At 59.0% G+C, this 18559-nt stretch overlaps 2 protein-coding genes across 3 annotated transcripts; one reads left to right on the forward strand and one right to left on the reverse strand.

Annotated features, from left to right (window-relative positions):
• Positions 1-85: 85 nt before the first annotated feature.
• On the forward strand, positions 86-1194 carry PRR7 (proline rich 7, synaptic). Its single transcript, XM_059174444.1, has 2 exons — positions 86-502; positions 706-1194. Exons 1-2 carry the CDS (start codon positions 91-93, stop codon positions 1101-1103), a joined length of 810 nt encoding a protein of 269 aa, XP_059030427.1. The 5' UTR covers positions 86-90; the 3' UTR covers positions 1104-1194.
• A 352-nt stretch (positions 1195-1546) lies between these two features.
• DBN1 (drebrin 1) lies at positions 1547-16332 on the reverse strand. Of its 2 annotated transcripts, XM_059174437.1 has the most exons (15): positions 16068-16332; positions 11430-11485; positions 10702-10814; positions 10446-10520; positions 10183-10329; positions 9960-10037; positions 9549-9700; positions 9401-9464; positions 5702-5761; positions 5496-5619; positions 4625-4762; positions 4121-4285; positions 3002-3678; positions 2633-2735; positions 1547-2433 (listed from the first exon to the last, which is right to left on the reverse strand). In XM_059174437.1, the coding sequence occupies exons 1-15, from the start codon at positions 16151-16153 to the stop codon at positions 2363-2365; spliced, it is 2109 nt and encodes a 702-aa protein (XP_059030420.1). In that variant the 5' UTR covers positions 16154-16332; the 3' UTR covers positions 1547-2362. The 2 variants fall into 2 exon arrangements, with proteins under 2 accessions (XP_059030420.1, XP_059030421.1); XM_059174438.1 differs by lacking the exon at positions 4625-4762 and having other exon boundaries at positions 16068-16327.
• Positions 16333-18559: the final 2227 nt, after the last annotated feature.

Raw genomic sequence — 18559 nt, forward strand, 5'->3', positions numbered from 1 at the left:
GGCGCCTGGGAGCGTGGCGCGGGCCCGGGGCCACGCAGAGGAGCCCAGTGCCCAGTGAAGCAGCCGAGGACCCGCCGCCCCGCCGCCGCCATGGTTATGTCCCAGGGCACTTACACGTTCCTCACGTGCTTCGCCGGTTTCTGGCTCATCTGGGGTCTCATCGTCCTACTCTGCTGCTTCTGCAGCTTTCTGCGCCGCCGCCTCAAACGGCGACAGGAGGAGCGACTACGTGAGCAGAACCTGCGCGCCCTCGAGCTGGAACCCCTGGAGCTCGAGGGCAGCCTGGCTGGAAGCCCCCCAGGCTTGGCGCCGCCGCCACCACCGCAGCGCGGCCGCCTTGAGGCGCCGGCGCACGCGCATCAGCACGTGCACGTCCACCCTCTGCTGCACCACGGGCCGGCGCAGCCACACGCACACCCGCACGCACACCCGCACGCACTTCCGCACCCGCCGCCGGCGCACCTAGCGGTGCCGCCGAGGCCTTGGAGCTACCCACGCCAAGGTAAGTCCAGACCTCCGCCGGAGGGTGGAGGTGCAACGCGGGCCACTAAGGGTGGGCGGGGTCGCTGCTGACAGTGAGGCTTCCACTGGACAGCCTCTCTGGGTATCTTGGAGGAAGCGGGCTGGGCCTGGGGTTGGCAACTGGCCAAGGCCTCCGTAGGGGGACCGGGGGCCTCACCCTTCGGACCGCTTCCTACTCTGCAGCGGAATCGGACATGTCCAAGCCACCGTGCTATGAAGAGGCGGTGCTGATGGCCGAGCCGCCGCCGCCCTACAGTGAGGTGCTCACAGACACGCGCGGCCTCTATCGCAAGATCGTCACACCCTTTTTGAGCCGCCGAGATAGCTCGGAGAAACAGGAGCAGCCGCCGCCCAGCTACAAGCCGCTCTTCCTGGACCGGGGTTACACATCGGCACTGCACCTGCCCAGCGCTCCACGGCCCGCGCCACCCTGCCCTGCGCTCTGTCTGCAAGCGGACCGTGGCCGCCGGGTCTTCCCCAGCTGGACCGACTCCGAGCTCAGCAGCCGCGAGCCGCTGGAGCATGGAGCTTGGCGTCTGCCGGTCTCCATCCCCTTGTTTGGGAGGACTACAGCCGTATAGAAGGGCGCGGGCGTTCTGGGCCCCACCCGCGCGGACTTGTGGCCTGACTGCGGGGCTTTTTAAATGCTTCCCTTGGACTGCGGGGGGGGGGGGGGGGATTTCTTACCCCGTTTGTTACATTTTGAGGAAAATAAAGGTGTGTGATCTGGTTTGGTACAAGCGGAGGGGACACCCACTGCTTGCGCCCAAGGTTCTGGTAGCCAGGCATGCCTGGACCTTGGTGGGACAGAACCTGAGGGCACCTTTTGTCTGCAAACTGGCCTGAGGGTACGGAACCTAAGTTCATAGGCTGGTTCCCCTGGAAGGCCCAGACTTTACCTTTCCTGCCCATCAGATCAAGGTGAGGGTGGCCCCAGTGACCTTGGAGGTGGGAAGAGTTGGGAATTGGGGTCAGGGCAGGCGGCACACCCAAGATCTGCCCCTGGAGGCCCGGAGCCGCAGGCCCGAAGGGATCTGGATTTCTTTATTAACAGACATGAGCACGACCCGTTACAGAAGTTTGTGCTTTCCAAAAAACAGTTACTGAACGTGAAAAAGGAACCCAAGCAAAGAGGGAGGAGTTGGGGAGGGGCCGTCCAAGCCCCGGGCCCCACTGACAGCCCTGACCTGATCCGCGCCTAGGGCCTCCAGCTTGGGACCTGCCCAGCAGGAGGGGGGCAGGAAAGGGCCTGGAAGCTGAGGGGCCCCAGCTGGGCCGACTTCCTTTGGGCCAGGCAGGGAGGGGTCAAGAGATGGGCGGGGAGGGGGTCCCAGGGAGCCAGAGCCCACGAGCCATTTATTGCCATGTTTTAAAATTCGTGCAAAATATCTGAAGCCCTGGACAGAGAATACAAAGTGATATTTTTCCAAGAAACATAAAACTAGGAAAAGAGGTGGGACATTTTCCCACCAGAGCTCCCCCGACGCCAGGCCCCAGGTAGGGTGAGGCCTCCACCCCGGCCAGCTTGAGTGAGCAGGGAGGACTAAGAGCTACAATCTGGACCGGGCGGGGACTGGGTAGAATTTGCAACAGCGTCTCAACTACCAACGGGAGGAAAACCAGTCAACTGTACAAGTCTCCTATCAACTTTAAAAAAAAGAGAAAAGCTGTAAAAGTCAGGCCCTGTGGGTAAGGAAGCGGCCAAGTCCCGGGCCAGGGCCGGAATCCGGAGTGGGTGCCAGGCGGAGCTGCTGCGAGTGCAGGCGCGGCGGGCCGTCTGGCCAGAGGCCGGCACAGGTGGGCGGCCTTGGCAGGGGCAGCCTGAGGGCGGGTGCCACTGCTAATCACCACCCTCGAAGCCCTCCTCCTCTTCTGGTACTGGGTCTGCATCCCAGCAGGTGATGTCGATTTCTGTGATATTGGGAAGGGAGGGGAGTTAAGGCCCGGCAGATCCACGGCTATGTCCCCCAACCCCTGGGAGCCGTGGCTGTGTGTGTGCAAACACTTGAACCCAGCACCGCCAACCATTGTGTGTGTGGACGTGCGTATGTTCACACCGGAACCCAGTCCCCCTACCGGAATTCCTCCCATCTCCCACCCCAGTATTCACCTGGAGGTTTGTTGTAGAACACAGGTGGCGGGGCCTTTGCGCAGAGCTCTTCCGATTGGGCGAACTCCTCCTCCTGTGATTGGCTGAAGTACCCCTCACTGGCCTGCAGGAGTAAAGCTCCAGGTCACTGGGTCCCACCCAGGAGGACTAGGGCTGACCTACCAGGCCTGAGCTCGTTTCCCCAGCAACCAGTGATTCCATCAGTGGTTTCCAGGGAAACATATGCCTGCCTTGACAAAAAAGCAAAGCAGGCCCAAGGAGGAAGTACTGTATGGAGCTTCCCTCCAGTAATGTGGGTGACAGAGAAAGGGTGTACCCCCTGCTAGAAGCCCTCCCATCAACCCTTCCACCAGGCTGTCCCTGCCCCACCTGAGTCCCCTCCTTCTGGGTGGTCTCGCCATTGGTCAGCAGGTGGGGCTCTGGCTCTGGCTCCAGCTCTGGCTCCTGATCCAGCTCCTCTAGAGCCGAGGGCAGAGTTGGGACCTGGGGGGAAGCTAGGGGCTCCCCTTCTATTTCCTCCTCTGGGTCACAGAAGGTAGCTGGCGGCTCAGGCAGCTCATCAAAATTGAGAAGATTGGCACAGCCTTTGCCTGCCAGTGGCAGTGGCTCCTCAGCCCCCTCATCTAGCAGGGGGACCTCTGCCAGAGTGACCTCGGCACCCAAGGGAGGTGTGGGCACCCTAGGCTCAGCCTGGGCTGTGGAGGCCTCTTCCCCATTGCCAGGCCATAGGTCAATGAGGCTGGCCGTGGCGGGGGTGACAGTGTGGGCAACAGTGGTGTCAGCAGTGGCAGTATCGGTTTCAATGGCATCAGCGGCCGGGGCGTCAGCTGCGGCGGCGTTGGCCACGGCAGGTTCCAGAGGGGCAGCCAGGACAGCCTGCTCTGGAGACGTGAACATCAAGTCCTCCGTGGGGCTGCGCTGCCCCGGGGGAGGCTCCGGTGCCTGTGGGGGCTCCTCCGTGGGGCCGGCCCAGGACTCAGGGGCTGCTGATCTGGCCTCTTGGCTGGTCTCTTCACTATCCAGGCTGGGCCCAGGCTCCTGGGTCTCTGTCAGAGCACACATGGAGGATAGGCATGTGGTCAGCATCCTGGGAAAGGACGCAGGCCTGGGGCAGCCACCCTACTCTACTCAGCCCACCCACTGAGGAGTCACCGGCTTCCAGAATTGAAGGCTTCCACTAAGAGCTCCACACAGAGCGCCTTCCAGCACACCCCCTGGGCCCTGCAGCCCCCTTTATCTCCTCAAGTCTTCAATCTGCTCGGCAGCGCCAGGAGGAAGGCCGATCCCCACTGCAGGGAGAACCACTGAGGTCGAGAGACAGCAGGTTGGACCGCAACACCAGGGCTCCTCCCGGCCACAGCCACCGCAAGACACTCTGGGTGGCGGCGGAGGGCTCAGATCCCTGAGTTGTCACCATGGCCCCATGGGGGTGCCACCCCAGGGACTGGTGGGAGCCCCAGGGCAGCTAGGGTGTAGCCCCTCACTCACCTTGAGGGGGTGGCGGTGGCAGTGGCAGAGGCTGCGAGGATGTGACCTCATCCAGAGCCCGCTCAATCTGTTCGGCAATAGGGGTAGAAGCCGTGCTGGAGTCCGATGGGCTCCGGGTGGGGATGGGGGTAGGGGCCATCCTCCGGTGGCTGTCCAGGTGGCTGCCTGTGAAACAAAGCCCCAGGCTGGTCAGGGAGGGCCAGGGAGCCAGGTGGGACCAGGACTGTCCACATTGGGGTCTGGCCAGCACCTCCTGTGTGGAGTCTGGGTGGGGGCTGGGAGCCCCCCCAGGCCCCTCAGGGGCCAGACCACAGCTCCAAATCCTATAAGCCAGGCCCCTTGGGGCCAGAGCCCCTTCAGGGCCAAGGGAAAGAGGCAGGTAGTACCTGCTCTGGGGGCAAACACCAGAGATCAGCGGTCAGGCTAGGGGAGTGAGGGTGGGGGCACTGCTGGGAAGCGGGGCCCTCCTTACCCCTCCCACTGAAGCCTGGGGCTGCTACCTACATGGGAGGGAGGAAGAGAGGTTTGGGGTGCGGTGACAGGTGATATAGGGAAAGGGAGTCCGTGGAGGGGAGGAGGAGGAAGAGGAGGAGGAGGAAGGCCCACTGTCCGATGCCTTTATGAAAGGGCAGTACGGACGACCTGCCGAGAGAGACAGACAGAGAGAGACAGAGGACAAGAGAGGGTCAGTTTCCCCCACCCCCGCCCCAAGGCCTCACCCGCCCCCAGAGCTGGCCCTAGAAGTCCAAAGTGCCTTCAGCTAGGGCACACAATCAGCCATACTAGGCCACAGCCTCAAGCCATCAGATGACTCCCCCCAGCGCCAGGCACACACAGCAATGAGCCTGCCACACCAAGCCAGCCTCTAAGCATCACGGGACAGTGGGCCCCACCCCTGGAACCCCAGCACAGGGCCAAGCACACAGCAGGGGCAAACACGCAGAGCAGCGGATGGAGTGGAAGGGTGCTTTGTGGAGGGAGGTGGAAGCTGCGCTGGGCGCTGGTTCCAGGCTGCTTAAACTCAGGCCTAGGGTCAGAGCCTGCCCCACATGCACCCGCAGCCCTTTAGGCAAGACCTAGTTCAACCCCAGTGGGGCAGCTCCCTGCAGCCAGGGGGGTGCCTCAGCCCATGCCAGAACTGCCCAGACGACCTCCAGCACTGCCCACTGCTCAGCCGAGGCCAACACCGACCCCAGCCTGAGCCCCTCTCGGTCCTGCCACCGTGGAACCGGTGGGTGAAAGCACACTCAGTGAATGGCCTTGCCTTCTCCAAGGGGTCCTTGGGCAAGGCTTCCCTTCCAAGAAAGAGTCGCAGAGAGGCTCAGGCCCCAAACCTGAGAAGTTGGGGTCAGGTGGGGGTGGGACCTGGGACTACCTGGCCGGTGGTTGAAGGGTGAGGGTGCATCGCAGCTGCCTGCAGAGGCCGATGCAACTCGTTCCTGCTGCTTGAAGAATTCCCGCGGGTTGTCAGGCCGCTGGGCAATAATGGCCGCTGCCTCCTAGGGGCACGGAGGAAGGGTGAGGGCAGGCCCAGAGGAGGTGAGCCCCGCTCACCTCACTCGCCCTCTTCCCAGCTCTCACCTCTACCTCCGATTCAGACTTCTTCATCTGGGTTTCTTCCTCCTCATCCCGCTGGTCACCCTGGAAACCAAATGGACAGTGTCCTGGGCACCCCACTCCCCCTGAGCTGTTGGCTGCCTTACAGGCCCCACGTTTTCTCCACAACCTGGCAGGAAGGGGCCTCGTGGTGGCACCTCTGGCTCCCTGCACTAGCCGGTCACGTAGCTCCTTCTTTCCACCTGCAAAGCCCTGGGCCACCTCATCTCCAGCTCAGACAGGCCCCTGCGTACCTCGCTTAACTCCTCCTGCTCCTTCACCCCCAGATCTGACCAGGCATCCAGGACCATTCAGGAGCCCTCCCTGCTTTGTACCCAAGTGCTCTTGGGCCTCCTACTCCAGCACCCAGTCAACCACACCCCCATCACTGCTGCCCTGATCCTGGCATCATGACCAAGGGCTTCTCACTAGCCACCTGTCCCTCGCTCTCCTCTCGTACAAGATCTTTCCAAAATCCACATCAGACCAGGATCTTTTCTAGCTCAACATCACCAGTACTTGCTCAGTACGGCCCACAGACAGCTTTTGTTTTGCCAGAATGGTATTTTAAAAACATATTAGTTGTTACCATTTAAAAATCAGGAGTTTCATACCAAAATCAGGATCTCCCAATTTCTCTTCTAATGCCAGAAGTCCTGGCCACAGTGGACACACCCCAAAGCAACTATTGGCCAGAGCTGTGCTGCAGGAACCCTGACCCCAGGCACATGCTGTCCCGCTCACTGCAGTCCCCATCATTCCCTATTGCACTGTACCAGCTAACTACACTGCAGTTTTGAGGCTGCTACCCCAGCAGTAAATGTAGATGGGGCCCCTTGTTTGTCTCATGTCCCCTTTCCCCTTGTCTGATCTAGCCTGTCACCTCTCTAACACTCGCCTCCTGCCCTGACTCACCCACACACCCTGTAGCATGATGTGGTCACAGTTCCTGGAACAGGCACGCCATTTCCCCCCTCCACGCCTTCGCACAGGAGCTCAAGCTCTCCTGCCCCAAATTCCCATCTCCCATGCCAGGTCCAGCTCTTCCCGCTTCCAGCCTCAGTGTGAACACTGCCTCCTGGGGAAGAGGTCCCTAGCCTATTTGGGTCTCCACGAGGTGGTCCAGGCACACACTGCAGAGTACACTGTATCTTAACTTCCTTTTTCTGGGATCCTTGCCCCATCCTCCGTGTGTGACAAGGACTGAGCAGTCAGATCTGTGTCTCAGCGGCCAGAGGCATGTGGTGGCACATGTCAGTGGAATGTGCTTGCTCAACCGAATTCACGACAGCCAAGCTTCTGGATCAGTGCAGCTCCTGCCGCGAGTGTGGCAAATGGGGCACGAGGGGCTGAGGCCAAGGGGGGAAGAAGCTGCAGGTAAGGTGGGGGGAGTCGCAGGGCTTCTTTGTTTTGCGCCCGTAAACTAAAACTTAAGCTTTTCTCTCAGGATAATTTAAGACAGTGACCCTTCCAGGTACCTGCCTCAAGAGTTGTCCCTCCAACTACAGCTTTGAGTCTTCCAGAACGAGATCTCAAGTCCTCCTCCTACCTAGCTCTCTCCTTCCAATCAAATTTCCCTTGCTCCTCAGCCCACTGGGCTCCAGTCAGGCCCCTTGCCTTCCCATAAATTATATCCCACCAGCCTCTGCTGGTATTCCAGCCCTGCCTGGGGGACCTCACCAGATTCCTCTGCCTCATTCAGAAAAAGGACCGGAGGCAAGCTCACCACAAAACCTGAACTACCAACAAAGAGCAAAACATTGAAACAAATTAGGGCTACAGGGTGGAAAGTGAGATCAGTACACTAATCAGAGGGTCAAAAGCTCTGCTGTGCCCTAGCATTTTCAGATACATGAGAGCTCCCTGGCAGCCCAGGCAAAATGGGAACTCAGACAAGGCAGGCAATTCTTCACAGAGAAAAGAAAGCAGAACAACAGCTTAAGCAACAGGAAAGCATTTCATGGTTCTAAATTCCAAAGTTCTCACATGGGACCTTCTTAAGAGGGCCTGAAGTTGTAGGGTACCACACTGACCTGCTAGAACATCCATTGTCACTGTCATATGAGCCACACTTGAAGGGCTGGATGAGACTAATAATGGCACGAGACTTTAAGACTTTGCCTGAAACTCTGACAACTGCTGAAGAGTGATCACTTCAGGGAGTCACCATACTAGTTTATCAGGCTTTGTGTGTGTGTGTGTGAAAATTTCTGTCAAAATAAGCTTTTTCAAAGTGGACTCGCTTTGAATGGATAAACAAAATGTGGGCATACATACAATGGAATATTATTAGCCTTAAAAAGGAAAACATTCTGAGGCGCCTGGGTGGCTCAGTTGGTTAAGCTCTGCCTTCAGTTCGGGTCATGATCCTGGGGTCCTGGGATTGAGTCCCACATCAGGATCCCTGCTCAGTGGAGAGCCTGCTTCTCCCTCTGTATGCTGCTTCCCCTGCTTGTGTGCACTCTCTCTCTCTCAAATGAATAAATAAAATCTTTAAAAAAAAAAAAAAAGGAGGACATTCTGTCATGTGGATGAACCTTAAAAACACTGTACTAAGTGAAATAACCTGGTCACAAAAGGAAAAAAAAAAATCACGATTCCATTCAAATGAGGTACTTAAGAGTAATCAAATTCACAGAAAGCAGAAAGGCAGCTGCCAGGGGCCTGGGGGAGGAGAGAATGAGGATGGAGTGTTTAATGTGGACAGAGTTTCAATATGCGAAGATTGAAAAAAAAAATCTGGAAATAAACAGTGATGACGGTTGTACAAAGTGAATTTGTTGGGAACCTTAACGCCACTGAACCGTACACTTAAAAATGGTCAAGAAGGCACATTTTACGGACATTTTGGCACGATTTAAAATAAACTTGCTTTATCAGTTACTTTTATGAAAAGTCTTGCCCCCCTAATGAACACTTAAAGTTGGAGCTCACTATCCACTCACCGTCCCCACCACCAGGGCTGGTGTGACTGTAGGGAACTGTAACAGCCACTTCCAGCCAGGGGCTGCAGGGCTGTCTGGCCTCCGCCCTCCCAGCCTCCTGTCTGGTTCCTCATGGCACAACTGGCCAGCACAGCCCCAGCCAGATAACTGGCCGCCTCCCAGTCGGAACTCTACCATGCTCCCACCTGAATGACCTCAGCTCCGAAATACAAAATTCCATTCAAAGCATGAAGACTCAACTCCAGTGTGACTTTGTTGGCCATGCCAAGGTGTGGAGGCCAGACAGCACCCTTCGAACGACACCCACGTGTGCACAGATGCTCCCAAGGCTGGCCCGAACTCAGTCATGTGGCTCTGCAGCACAACTGCAGTGGGACTCGGGCCTCCAGCCCCCCAAGTGCAGTAAGTGTGTCTACTTCATCCCAAGCCTCTTAGGCTCCAAGGGGGGGTGGGGCTGGTCAGTGAGGGTCTAGGTCAGGGTAGATTTTCTCTATCAGTCTACAGAATAAGCTTCTTCAAGGAGGTCTCTTTCCACAGCCAGGGACTAGAGACCTCCATGGTCAGGTGACTGGCCTGATACTCTAGGACACTCTGTGCCCATGCAGAGGTACTCCGAACACCCAGAACTGTCCCCAAGCCACTGATAACCATGCCTCCGAGACCTCCTGCCAAGGCCCAAGCACACAGGGACCGTTCTCACTTTTCACCAGAAGATGGGGAGCCCTGGCCAGAAACTTACAAAGATCGACTGCTCCTTCAACCGCCGCTTGGCCTCCTCGGCTTCTAAAGTCTGCTGTTTCCTCCTGGAATGATAAGCAGGCATGCACACCTTAGGGTGGGTCCGCACGAGGCCTGGCACAGGTGGCGTAAGGTGGGGCAGGGCCAACCTGTGCTCCTCGATCTGCTGTTCCCGCTCTCGGTAGCGCCGTTCCCGCTCCTCCTGCTCCTGCCGTTCCTGCTCCATCCGCTCTTGCTCAAACCTGAGTCTCTCATCCAGGGCCTTCTTCCGCTCCTCCTCCTTCCTCAGCTCTTCCTCCTTCTGCAACCCCCCATACCAAGGCAGTGCAGGCCCTGAGCTGGGGCCCGCCCCCACCCCTCCAACCCACCCTGACCTAGGACCGGAAGGTTCTGGGAACTAAACCTTATGGGCTAAGCCAAAACGACTCCCTCTTTCAGCTGGGGTAGCGCACAAGGTGGGACACATGAGCAAGGGACTTGGGGACAGAGGCCAGATCTGTGCCTTGGGGTGGGATCAGGGAGGGGCAGCTCAGCCTGAAAGCTGGGGCCGGGGTCCACACCTTGGCCTGCTCCCAGAACTGCTCACGGTTAATCCGCTTCATTTCCACAGCTGCATCAGTTTTCTGATAGGTAGTGCCCTACAGAGTCAAACAGCTTGGCATGAGTGAGGAAAACGGGCTGAGTGCTCTGGGAGCTCCCCTTCACAAAAGGGTGAAGATGAACAGGCACAGAGGAGGCAGGGGAAGCCCTGGTAGGGCTGGCCTGCCCCAGGCACACACTGACCACCGGCTCGGCGTTCTCATCCTCACGCAGCCGCAGCCGGTGCAGCACAGGGCTAGAGAGCCGCGCCAGCCCGTTGGAGAGCCGTTGCCCGATGGCACCCGCATCTATGTCTTCCACACTGCTGGCATTCACAATCACATCGACACCCTGCAGCAGGAAGGTGTATTCAGGTAGCATGGCTCTATCCCGTGACCCCCCACCAGCAGAGAGACGCTGCCCTGGGGGTCTGGCCCCGCCCCCACAAGTCCTAGCCCCACTCGCACCTGGAAGAACTCAGCCACCTTAGCCACATGGCTGGCACAAGCGCATTTTCGGGCATCAGGCACATCTTCACCAACCTGCAAAGTACCCAACAAAGAGGGGGTTGGGAAAAAAACAAGAGGGGGCACCAGCCTGAGAGCCTGGGTTGTCTTCCCCAGGGACTAGTGGGGCTCTCTCTGGTGGTGTCAGTAGGTGAAGTGGGGAGAGGGGCAAGTGTCCTGGGGCCTTCCCTCCCCTCCCCAGCCCGCGGCTGCATACCCAGTTGATGAGCACGTATTTGGGCAGAGCAGCCTGGGAATCCTTGACGCTGCAGAAGCCGTACATCACCTTCTGGTTCTCAAAGTGGCCGGAAAGCTCCTGCAGACCCCCATCTGGGGGAATAAGGAGGGTATCAAGCCAGACTCCCCATCTCCTGAACCCTTGCCCTGCAAAGGGCCTAGAACCCGAAGGAAAGACTCCTCTCATGGGCTCTGCAAGCACACCCAGAGATCTGGAGGTCCCACAGCTCTGTGCTGCTGTGAGACAGGGACAACAGGCAGCAGCAAGCTTTGTCTGAATCCCCCAGGGCCCGATTTAGGACCAAGGAAGTGTTTGTTCTTCACACACCCCATGTCTCACTTTTCGCACATCATCACCTCTCACACAGTGCTATGCCCAGTGAGGTAAAATAAAACTCTTGGGCTCTGGAGAAAGTGGATGTGATCTGGGCCATCCTTGCCAGGCCCCTTCCCTCCTAGCTATGTGACTTTGGGCAAGTCACTCTCCGTTTCTGAAGCTCAGTCTTCTCATAATCAAAGAGCAAGCATGGCTCCCTCCCTCCCTCCCTACCCTGGGGATCTTTGGGGTGGCTGGAGGAAGGACACAGGCAGACAAGTGTGGGTCTGCTGGCTGCAGGCAGGGAGATGGCCCAGAGCCAGGAGGGTGGGAAAGAAAACAACCGGAGGAGGGGGCGGAGAGGAAGGCAGAGGAATGGCTGGAATTCTTACCTCCTGATGCTGCGAGCTTGAGGTCATCTGAGCCATCCTCATATGTGTACAGGGCCCTGGGGAGAGGGAGGGATGGCTCAGAGTACTGACAGGGCCCAGGCCGCCAATTTGGGCGGGGATGGCTCTGGAGAGGAGGAGGGACCCAGAGGAGGCAGGACAGGAGTAGGGGTTCTGGTCTAGCGCTGCCATGTCATCATGATAGCAGGGCTAGGCCCCAGTTCTGGCTGAAGCCCCATGGGGGGGCAGCCTGGGTCTTTGTAGAGGGAGGCGAGAGTCAGGTGGGGAATAGGCAAGGGGGCAGAAATCACTGCCTGGTTGCTGGCTTTGAGGGAGCCCATGTGTCCCATTCTCAGAGCTCGGGCCCTGGCAGCCTACAACCCAGTGAGCGGGTGTGAGATGGAGACTCCAAGGCGACGGTTCCTTGGTTACCGTTCCCTGGCTACCAGGATCCTCAGCCCCCATTGGCCAGCGCCGGGAACCTACCTGGCGTGTTCTCAGTACCCACGACCCCTCCCCCCAAGGCAAGGAAGGGGGAGGAGAACCTGGTGCTCTCTTTGCTGGGCATCCCTTGGTAACCATGACAACTTGGCAATTGGCAAATGACGGGCCCACCCTAGCCACATTCTCCTGAACACAAAGGACCCTGGGGACATGCCCTTGGCCTCAACCTCTGCCTCTCAGAAATGGGGATGAGGTCACCGCAGTCACTCTCTTCACTCTTGCCCAGCCTCAGACCCCCGGTGGGAATGTTCTCCTGGCCTCCCAGTCCCAGGCCTCTGCCAGAGCTCAGGAGGCCTTGGCCTCCTGGGAATGCTGGCCTTTCCTTCTGCCTTAGTTTCACCAGAAAGCTGACCCTAGGAGCCTTCCTCCTTCCTCTTCCTCCCTAGCTTTTTCTGCCCTGGCTCCCCGCCACCCCCCAGCGGCACTGGCAAAGCACCCACTTCATGGAAGGGAAGGCAGAGACGTCTCCTCCTGGGAACCCAGTGGAGCAAGGGTGAGGGGCCGTGTCCCAGAGGCTCAGGAGGTATCAAGCCCCTTCCACATGCTTTCCTTTCCTACTTCCAGAACAGGCAGAGGAGGGTGGGGGTTAGAAGGAGAGACAGGGTGGTGGAGAAGAGAATGGGAGGGAGAACCCGGGAGAGGGGGACGAAGAAAGAGAAGGGAAAGGAATGAAGTGAAGGGATGAAGAGAAAGATGAAAGAGGGAGGAGGGGGCGGGGGTGGAGAAGGAGGAGGAGGGAGGAGAGGGCGGAGGCAAGGAAAGGAGGGCCTGGCTCAGTTTCAGATGAGGTCAGCACAAGTCATCGTCGGGGCCAAATGATCCCCAGCCCCCACCCCACCCCCCTTCTCCGGGAGCCCTCCCTCCGGAAAGGGACACAGGTGGGCCGTGGGGCTGGGAAGCTCCTGGTCCAACTGTTGCCTGGGCCCCAACCCTGGCAGCTGCCTCCCTGCACAGCTGTCCCACCACCTGTCTGGCTATCCTAACCACCACTGGGAACAAAGGGCCCTCAGAGAAGCAGGGGTCTGCCCCTCTCCATGCCACAGACCAGAAACAGAGGCAGAACTCAAAGACCCTGGTTGCCAGACACTGCTCTAGGTAGCACACCCCCGTGGGACAACTCGTCAGCCTCTCTGAGGGCCAGGAACACCAGCCCTGCCAAGGACCCCTTGCACGCTCAACCCTTGCCTACCCACCTCTGGCCAACTTTTTCTGCTAACTGTTACAGTCCTTGCTTGGCAGAAACAATACCTAAGTTCAAAGCCTTTAGCAGACCTTCAAATCCTGACCTCTGCCCCTGCCCGCCTTTCCAACCAGACCTCCAGATCCATACTAAACACTTGGGATTGCTGCATGGTTCCCTAATCACAAACACAAGTGGACAAGTTTCCCACCAGAGAGCCTCTGGCTATGTGGTTCCCTCCAGAGAAGGGCCAGACCTACTTCTCTACCTCAGGGCGCCCCCCCCCACCCCCTGCTGAAATCCTTAGGCACCCAGTACCAGCTCCCAAGGAAGTCCTGCCCTAAGCTGCCCCTCCTTAGAACACCCACCATACCCCAGCATGGATGGCAAGAAGCCTCTGAGCCCATCGCAGATCTCATTAGATCTGAGCTTCCAAACACATCAGAGGCAGCCCAGGCCTGAATGAGTAGGAACTGGTGAAACCACAAGGTATCAGGATGGGGGGCCCAGGAATCTACATGTCTCTTTAGCTTCAACCCCTCGAGATAGACAATGCCTCTAACTGTAAGCTGGGTGAAGCAGAGATAGCTGATTCAGACAGTTGACACCTCTCACTCACTGGGTCCCGGGGCCAGCATAAGACAGCCCCCGTAAATATCCACGATATTGACACCAACTCGCAGAAGAAACTGCGCAGGCCAGGGACACTGAGCGAGGGTGAGGTGGGGCTGGAATGTAGCCACTGCATTCTGGGAGATCCTGCATTCAGCTGAGGTGGGGGGACCAAAGGCAGGTGAACCCCTCAGGACAATTCTACTCTCAGCATGTTGGAGCTGGAAGTGCCCTGGTGGTCCCAGATAGGGCAGAGTCCTATCCCTGCTTTCTCTTTTCAAGAGGTCCAGAGAGGAGGAGACCCTTGTGTGTGGTCAACACAGTGAGTAGTTGGAGCAACAGTCCATTTCAAAGCCTCTGCCACCTGGAAGTGAGCTCCCCCTAGGAGGCAAGGTACAGGAGGGCAGTGCCCATGCCCCTGACCAAGATAGCAACTGTACCCAAGATGCTCTCCTCTGGTCTCTGAGTGTAGGGTCTGCCCCTGCGTCTTAAGACTCCACTGTACCCCTGGCTCTGTACTGGGCACTGGGAGTACTCATGCCCCACTCTGCAGGATGGGACACTCACACCCTTTTTACAAAATGCTATCCAGGCCCTCGGGATTGACCAAATGTGTGCATGTGCAAGGGTGTGTGTGTGTGTGTGTGTGTGTCCCACACACAACCCAGATGGGGGGTGACGCATGCCAGTGATGAATAACTTGCTTTGGCCACATGGATGCTGCTAGGAGGTAGGAGCCCAGGCTCTAGCTAAGTAGGAGATGGCCCAGCAGTGGCTGTGTTTCCCTGCACTGGGCTGCCAGAGGTTAGAGGGAAATGGGGTGATGGTAGACAGTAACCACCAGACCAGAGGGTGAGAGAGGGGTGTTAAGGCAAGCTGTGCCTCTCTGCAGGCAAGGCCCCTACCCCAAGCCTAGCTCCTCCACCAGGCCAAGCTGGCCACTTGCCCTGAACTCCTCCCATGATCTCAGCCCCCTTGGGGCAGGGCTGGGACAATGGGTGGGCCGCCTGCCGGCTTAGCCTGTGCTGGCCTCTCCTGTGACTGACCCGCAGGACATGAGAGCTTGTCTCCCGCGTCCATCCCTCCAGGCCTGGCTGTCCGCCAGTGCTGCAGTACCTTGGCATGGACGCCTGGCCATCTTGCCCGCCTCCAGCCCCCAGGTCAGTGTCCCTACCTAACTGCCCTCCTGGGATAAGGGTGAAGCCAGCCCCAGTGAGGTCCCTCAGACCTATCCTCACTCTGTGCCTCAGTTTCCCGCCTCCCAAGAGATCAGTCCTAGAGAAGAGAACGGGCACCTGTCCCAGGACAGAGTATTTTGGGAGAAGAGGATTACTGAATGGGGCAGTGTGGGACCCCTTTGCTTCCACCCCCCACCTTCGGAACTCCAGCCCAAGAGCAGGTGGTCCAATCGCTCCCACAGCTCTGGGGAAGGGGGAGAGGGTAGCTCAGCTTTTCCCCCACCAGGTTGCTGAGAGCCTCTGGCCACTGGACCACGAGGCTTAGGGGCTCACTGGATCTACTCACTCTCTCATGCCTCTTTCGGGGCTCCCTCCACACTTGTGTGCCTGAGAGCTCTCCTTCAGGGACCCCAGTTGGCCACCTAGCCAAGGCAGTTCAGTCCCTGTGGTATCTCTCAGCCCGGCTGTCTAGTCCCCGCAATCCCCTTCGGGGTCGGGGAGAGGAGGACTCATCTCTGCCTCCTCCGCGACCCCTGAGGGGAACAGGAGTCGCTTGGTGGTTGCTATGTGGAAATGAACGTCTTTCCATCACACCCCAACTCGGAGAGGCCCCCCAGTGGGCGGGGCGCCCCGGCCCCCAGCCCGCTCGGCTCCTCCCCCGCCCTAGCTTTCCTTTGTGCTGTGGCCGGGCCGGGCTGGGCCAGGCAGGCTGCGCTGGCTCCGCTGGCTTGGTCCCCGCCTCGTCCCCTCCCGGTCCTCGCCCGCTCGAAGGTGGCGAAGGTGCCCTTGGCCGCCCCGTGCACACCTGTCCCCCGGGCCCAGGGCGGGAGGGCAGAGGGCGGGGGATGGGCTTCCGCAGGGTCATGCGGCCCCGGGCCACACATCTGGAACCTGCATCTCTCCGGCCGGCGTCCGGCCACCGCTCCCACCGCGCAACTGGGACCGCCTGTGGGCGCTCGGGGCCCGGCAGTGCCCCGCCTGGCCCGGCCCGGCCCCTCCCCCGGCGCGCACAAAGGCAGCCCCTCCCTGGCCCTCCCGGGCCGCTGCACCATTTCGGGGTCTCCCCCTCCCTTCTTGGCTGCAGGGCGGCGGAGCCGGGTGGAAACAAAGGCGCGGCGGCGGCGGCGCGGGGACAAAGGGGCCGGGGGGCGGGGGCGGGGGGCTCACCAGTCGGCCGCGCTCTCCTCCCGAATCACCTCCTCGTACGCCGCCAGCAGCTCCAGGCGGTGGCCGCTGAAGCTGACGCCGGCCATGCTGCTGGCCGGACCGAGGCCGAACGGACAGACGCACAGACGGACGGACGTCCAGTGGAGGAGGGAAGGAAAGAAGGAGTCGCCGCCGCCGCCGCCTCGAAGCCTCTGCAGCGTTGCGAGCTGAGCGAGCCAGCGGCCGGGGGAGGGGAGCCGGCCGGCGGGGGGCGGGGGGCGCAGGCTCCGCCCGGCTCGCTCCCTCCGCGCGCTCGGTCCTAGCGCCGCCCTTGCCCGGCCCAGGGGGAGGGCCGCCCCCCCTTCCCGGCCTGCCCCGGGGCGCCCCCACGCCCCTCACCCACCGCCCCTGCGCGCCGCGCCCCGCAGCGGATCTGCCCTTCCGCTCCCCAGGCGCGTCTCACCCACGTCCCAAACCCTCGCCTACTGTGTTCCCGACGTGGGCGCTCACCCTCTTCCCCAGCCCCATACCCCGCGGCGACCCCACTTCACCATGATTCCTGTCTGCAGCCACTACCCGGGCCCAGCGTCACCCCTCTTCCTTTCCAGCTGCTGATCCCAGTCCCAAATCCACTTCATTCCAATTGGGCCCAGCCCCACTCCTTGCTTAAGTTTCTCCCCATCCCAGCCTCATCCACCCAAACCAGGTTAAATCCATTTGTGTCCAAACCCCCAACCCCAACCCAACTGGACAAGCCACTATGGCCCATCTGCAGCCCATACCCACCACTTCTGAAAGGTCCACTCCTAGACCATCCCCATCACTATCCACTGCCATCTGTGTCTCCAGGCCACATCCAACCCATTTCTTTCCTAGCCTACTCTCAACCCCATGCACAGGGCGCACCATACGCCTTCTCTAGCAGCACCCTCCTCAGTCCAGCCTACCTGATTCCCCTGGGGTTTCCAGTTTCCAACCACACCCCTCCATCCCTGCCTCCTTGATCATGCCCAGCCCCAACCTAGATCAGTACTCCAGCATTCCCAACTTCTTCTCCATCCCTGCCCCACCCCTCTTCTGGGCACCCCTCCCTTACTAGCTGCCCCCAGGGCAGTCTCAGATGGGGCCAGCCTAGGAATTCCTTTGCCTTCTTTCCCAAGCCTCAGGCCTCTCAGAGGAATCCCAAGTACAGTTCCCGAAGCAGCATCTAACCCCAGACTCCCAGGCAGGGTTCCTCCAATGACACCACAGGACCAGCCTCCCGCACCTTTATTTCCCAAAGCTCCGAGTATAGAAGTTCCCTATCAGGGAGTGAGCAACCACTGCCTCCTAGAACATCTCCACCACTTGCTGAGGTGGGACCCTGAAATCCTCCCTAGCTCTGTGAAGCCTTTCTACCTCCTACAAAGCCTCCCACCCCCATCTTCTGGGGGAAGGTGACAGAACCAAGCAAGCTTACTTGGTCTAGTCTGGGAGATGGAGGAGGAGGAGGTGATCCCCAGCTGGGCCTCTGAGTTCGGAGCTGGGTAATCAATTACACCAAGAGGAGAAAGAGATCAGTGTAGGTTGTTGATCAGAAGTGAGTCCCAGTGCCTAGAGTAGGAATAACCTCTTCACGTACCCTGTATTTCACAGACACCTGCCTGGGGAGCTCTGCACCCACTATGCCTATGGACCCCTGGCCCTGACAGTTTCTCCACAGCCCCCACTTGAAGCAAGTCCTGGGCAGAGTCAGTGGGATTCTGGGGCAGGAGGAGACCACAGGAGGGCCAAGGGGTGACTGGTAGGGGTAGGTAGAGGGATCTCAGGCCTCATTCCCCTCCTGCCTCCCTTGACGTGTCCCAGCTCAGAACTCCCCACCACCTCCTCCTCCCTAGCCTCCTTCCTGCTCACTCAATTTCACATCCAAAAAAGAGAAGTCCAATGAGCATGCTCTCCCTTCCTCAAATTCCTGTTTCCCCTCAGCCACCTACAAACTCTCTCCAGCCACCCCACTCTCACCTCTTTGCCATCTATATTTTTAAATAAACTTTTAATTTTAGAACAGTTTTAAATTTACAGAGAAATTACAAAGATAGTACAGAGTCCTCATATGTCCCATGCCCCGTTTTCTCTATTTTCAGGGGGAGAAAAGAGGGTTCCCTGCTTACAGGTCCTGGAGCCTACTCCTTCTGTTCTTCTTACCCTTTCCCCCTCCACATCATCTCCATCCTATAATTTGTAGATCTGCAATCCATCTCCTCCTGCTCCTGTTGCCCCTGGCACTGCTCCAGCCAAGGGTACTAGGGATCCTTAAGTTGCCAGATTTAGTGGCCCCATAATAGTCTTCAGTTTCCTTTGTCAGTGGGAGGAAGGTGGCCACTGATTGCCCTCTCCTCTGTGAATCTGCCTTTCTTCAGCCACATGCTACCCCCGAAACAAACCCATGTGCTCAGCTTTGGTGGGTGGGCTTCAGTGCCTCCTTGGAGGTCCTCCCACCAGGCTTTCATGTCTCCCACTCCCAGCACTGGTCA

Source organism: Mustela lutreola, chromosome 5 (genome assembly GCF_030435805.1).
Source record: "Mustela lutreola isolate mMusLut2 chromosome 5, mMusLut2.pri, whole genome shotgun sequence".
NCBI classification, from domain to species: domain Eukaryota; kingdom Metazoa; phylum Chordata; class Mammalia; order Carnivora; family Mustelidae; genus Mustela; species Mustela lutreola.

Coding starts and splice junctions, on each gene's coding strand:
- PRR7 (XM_059174444.1), top strand. CDS start 91: ATGGTTATGTCCCAGGGCACTTACACGTTCCTCACGTGCTTCGCCGGT. Junction 503..705: donor TTGGAGCTACCCACGCCAAG/GTAAGTCCAGAC, acceptor CCTACTCTGCAG/CGGAATCGGACATGTCCAAG.
- DBN1 (XM_059174437.1), bottom strand. CDS start 16,153: ATGGCCGGCGTCAGCTTCAGCGGCCACCGCCTGGAGCTGCTGGCGGCG. Junction 11,486..16,067: donor GAGGAGAGCGCGGCCGACTG/GTGAGCCCCCCG, acceptor CCCTCTCCCCAG/GGCCCTGTACACATATGAGG. Junction 4,286..4,624: donor CCTCTCTTCCTCCCTCCCAT/GTAGGTAGCAGC, acceptor TTTGTTTCACAG/GCAGCCACCTGGACAGCCAC.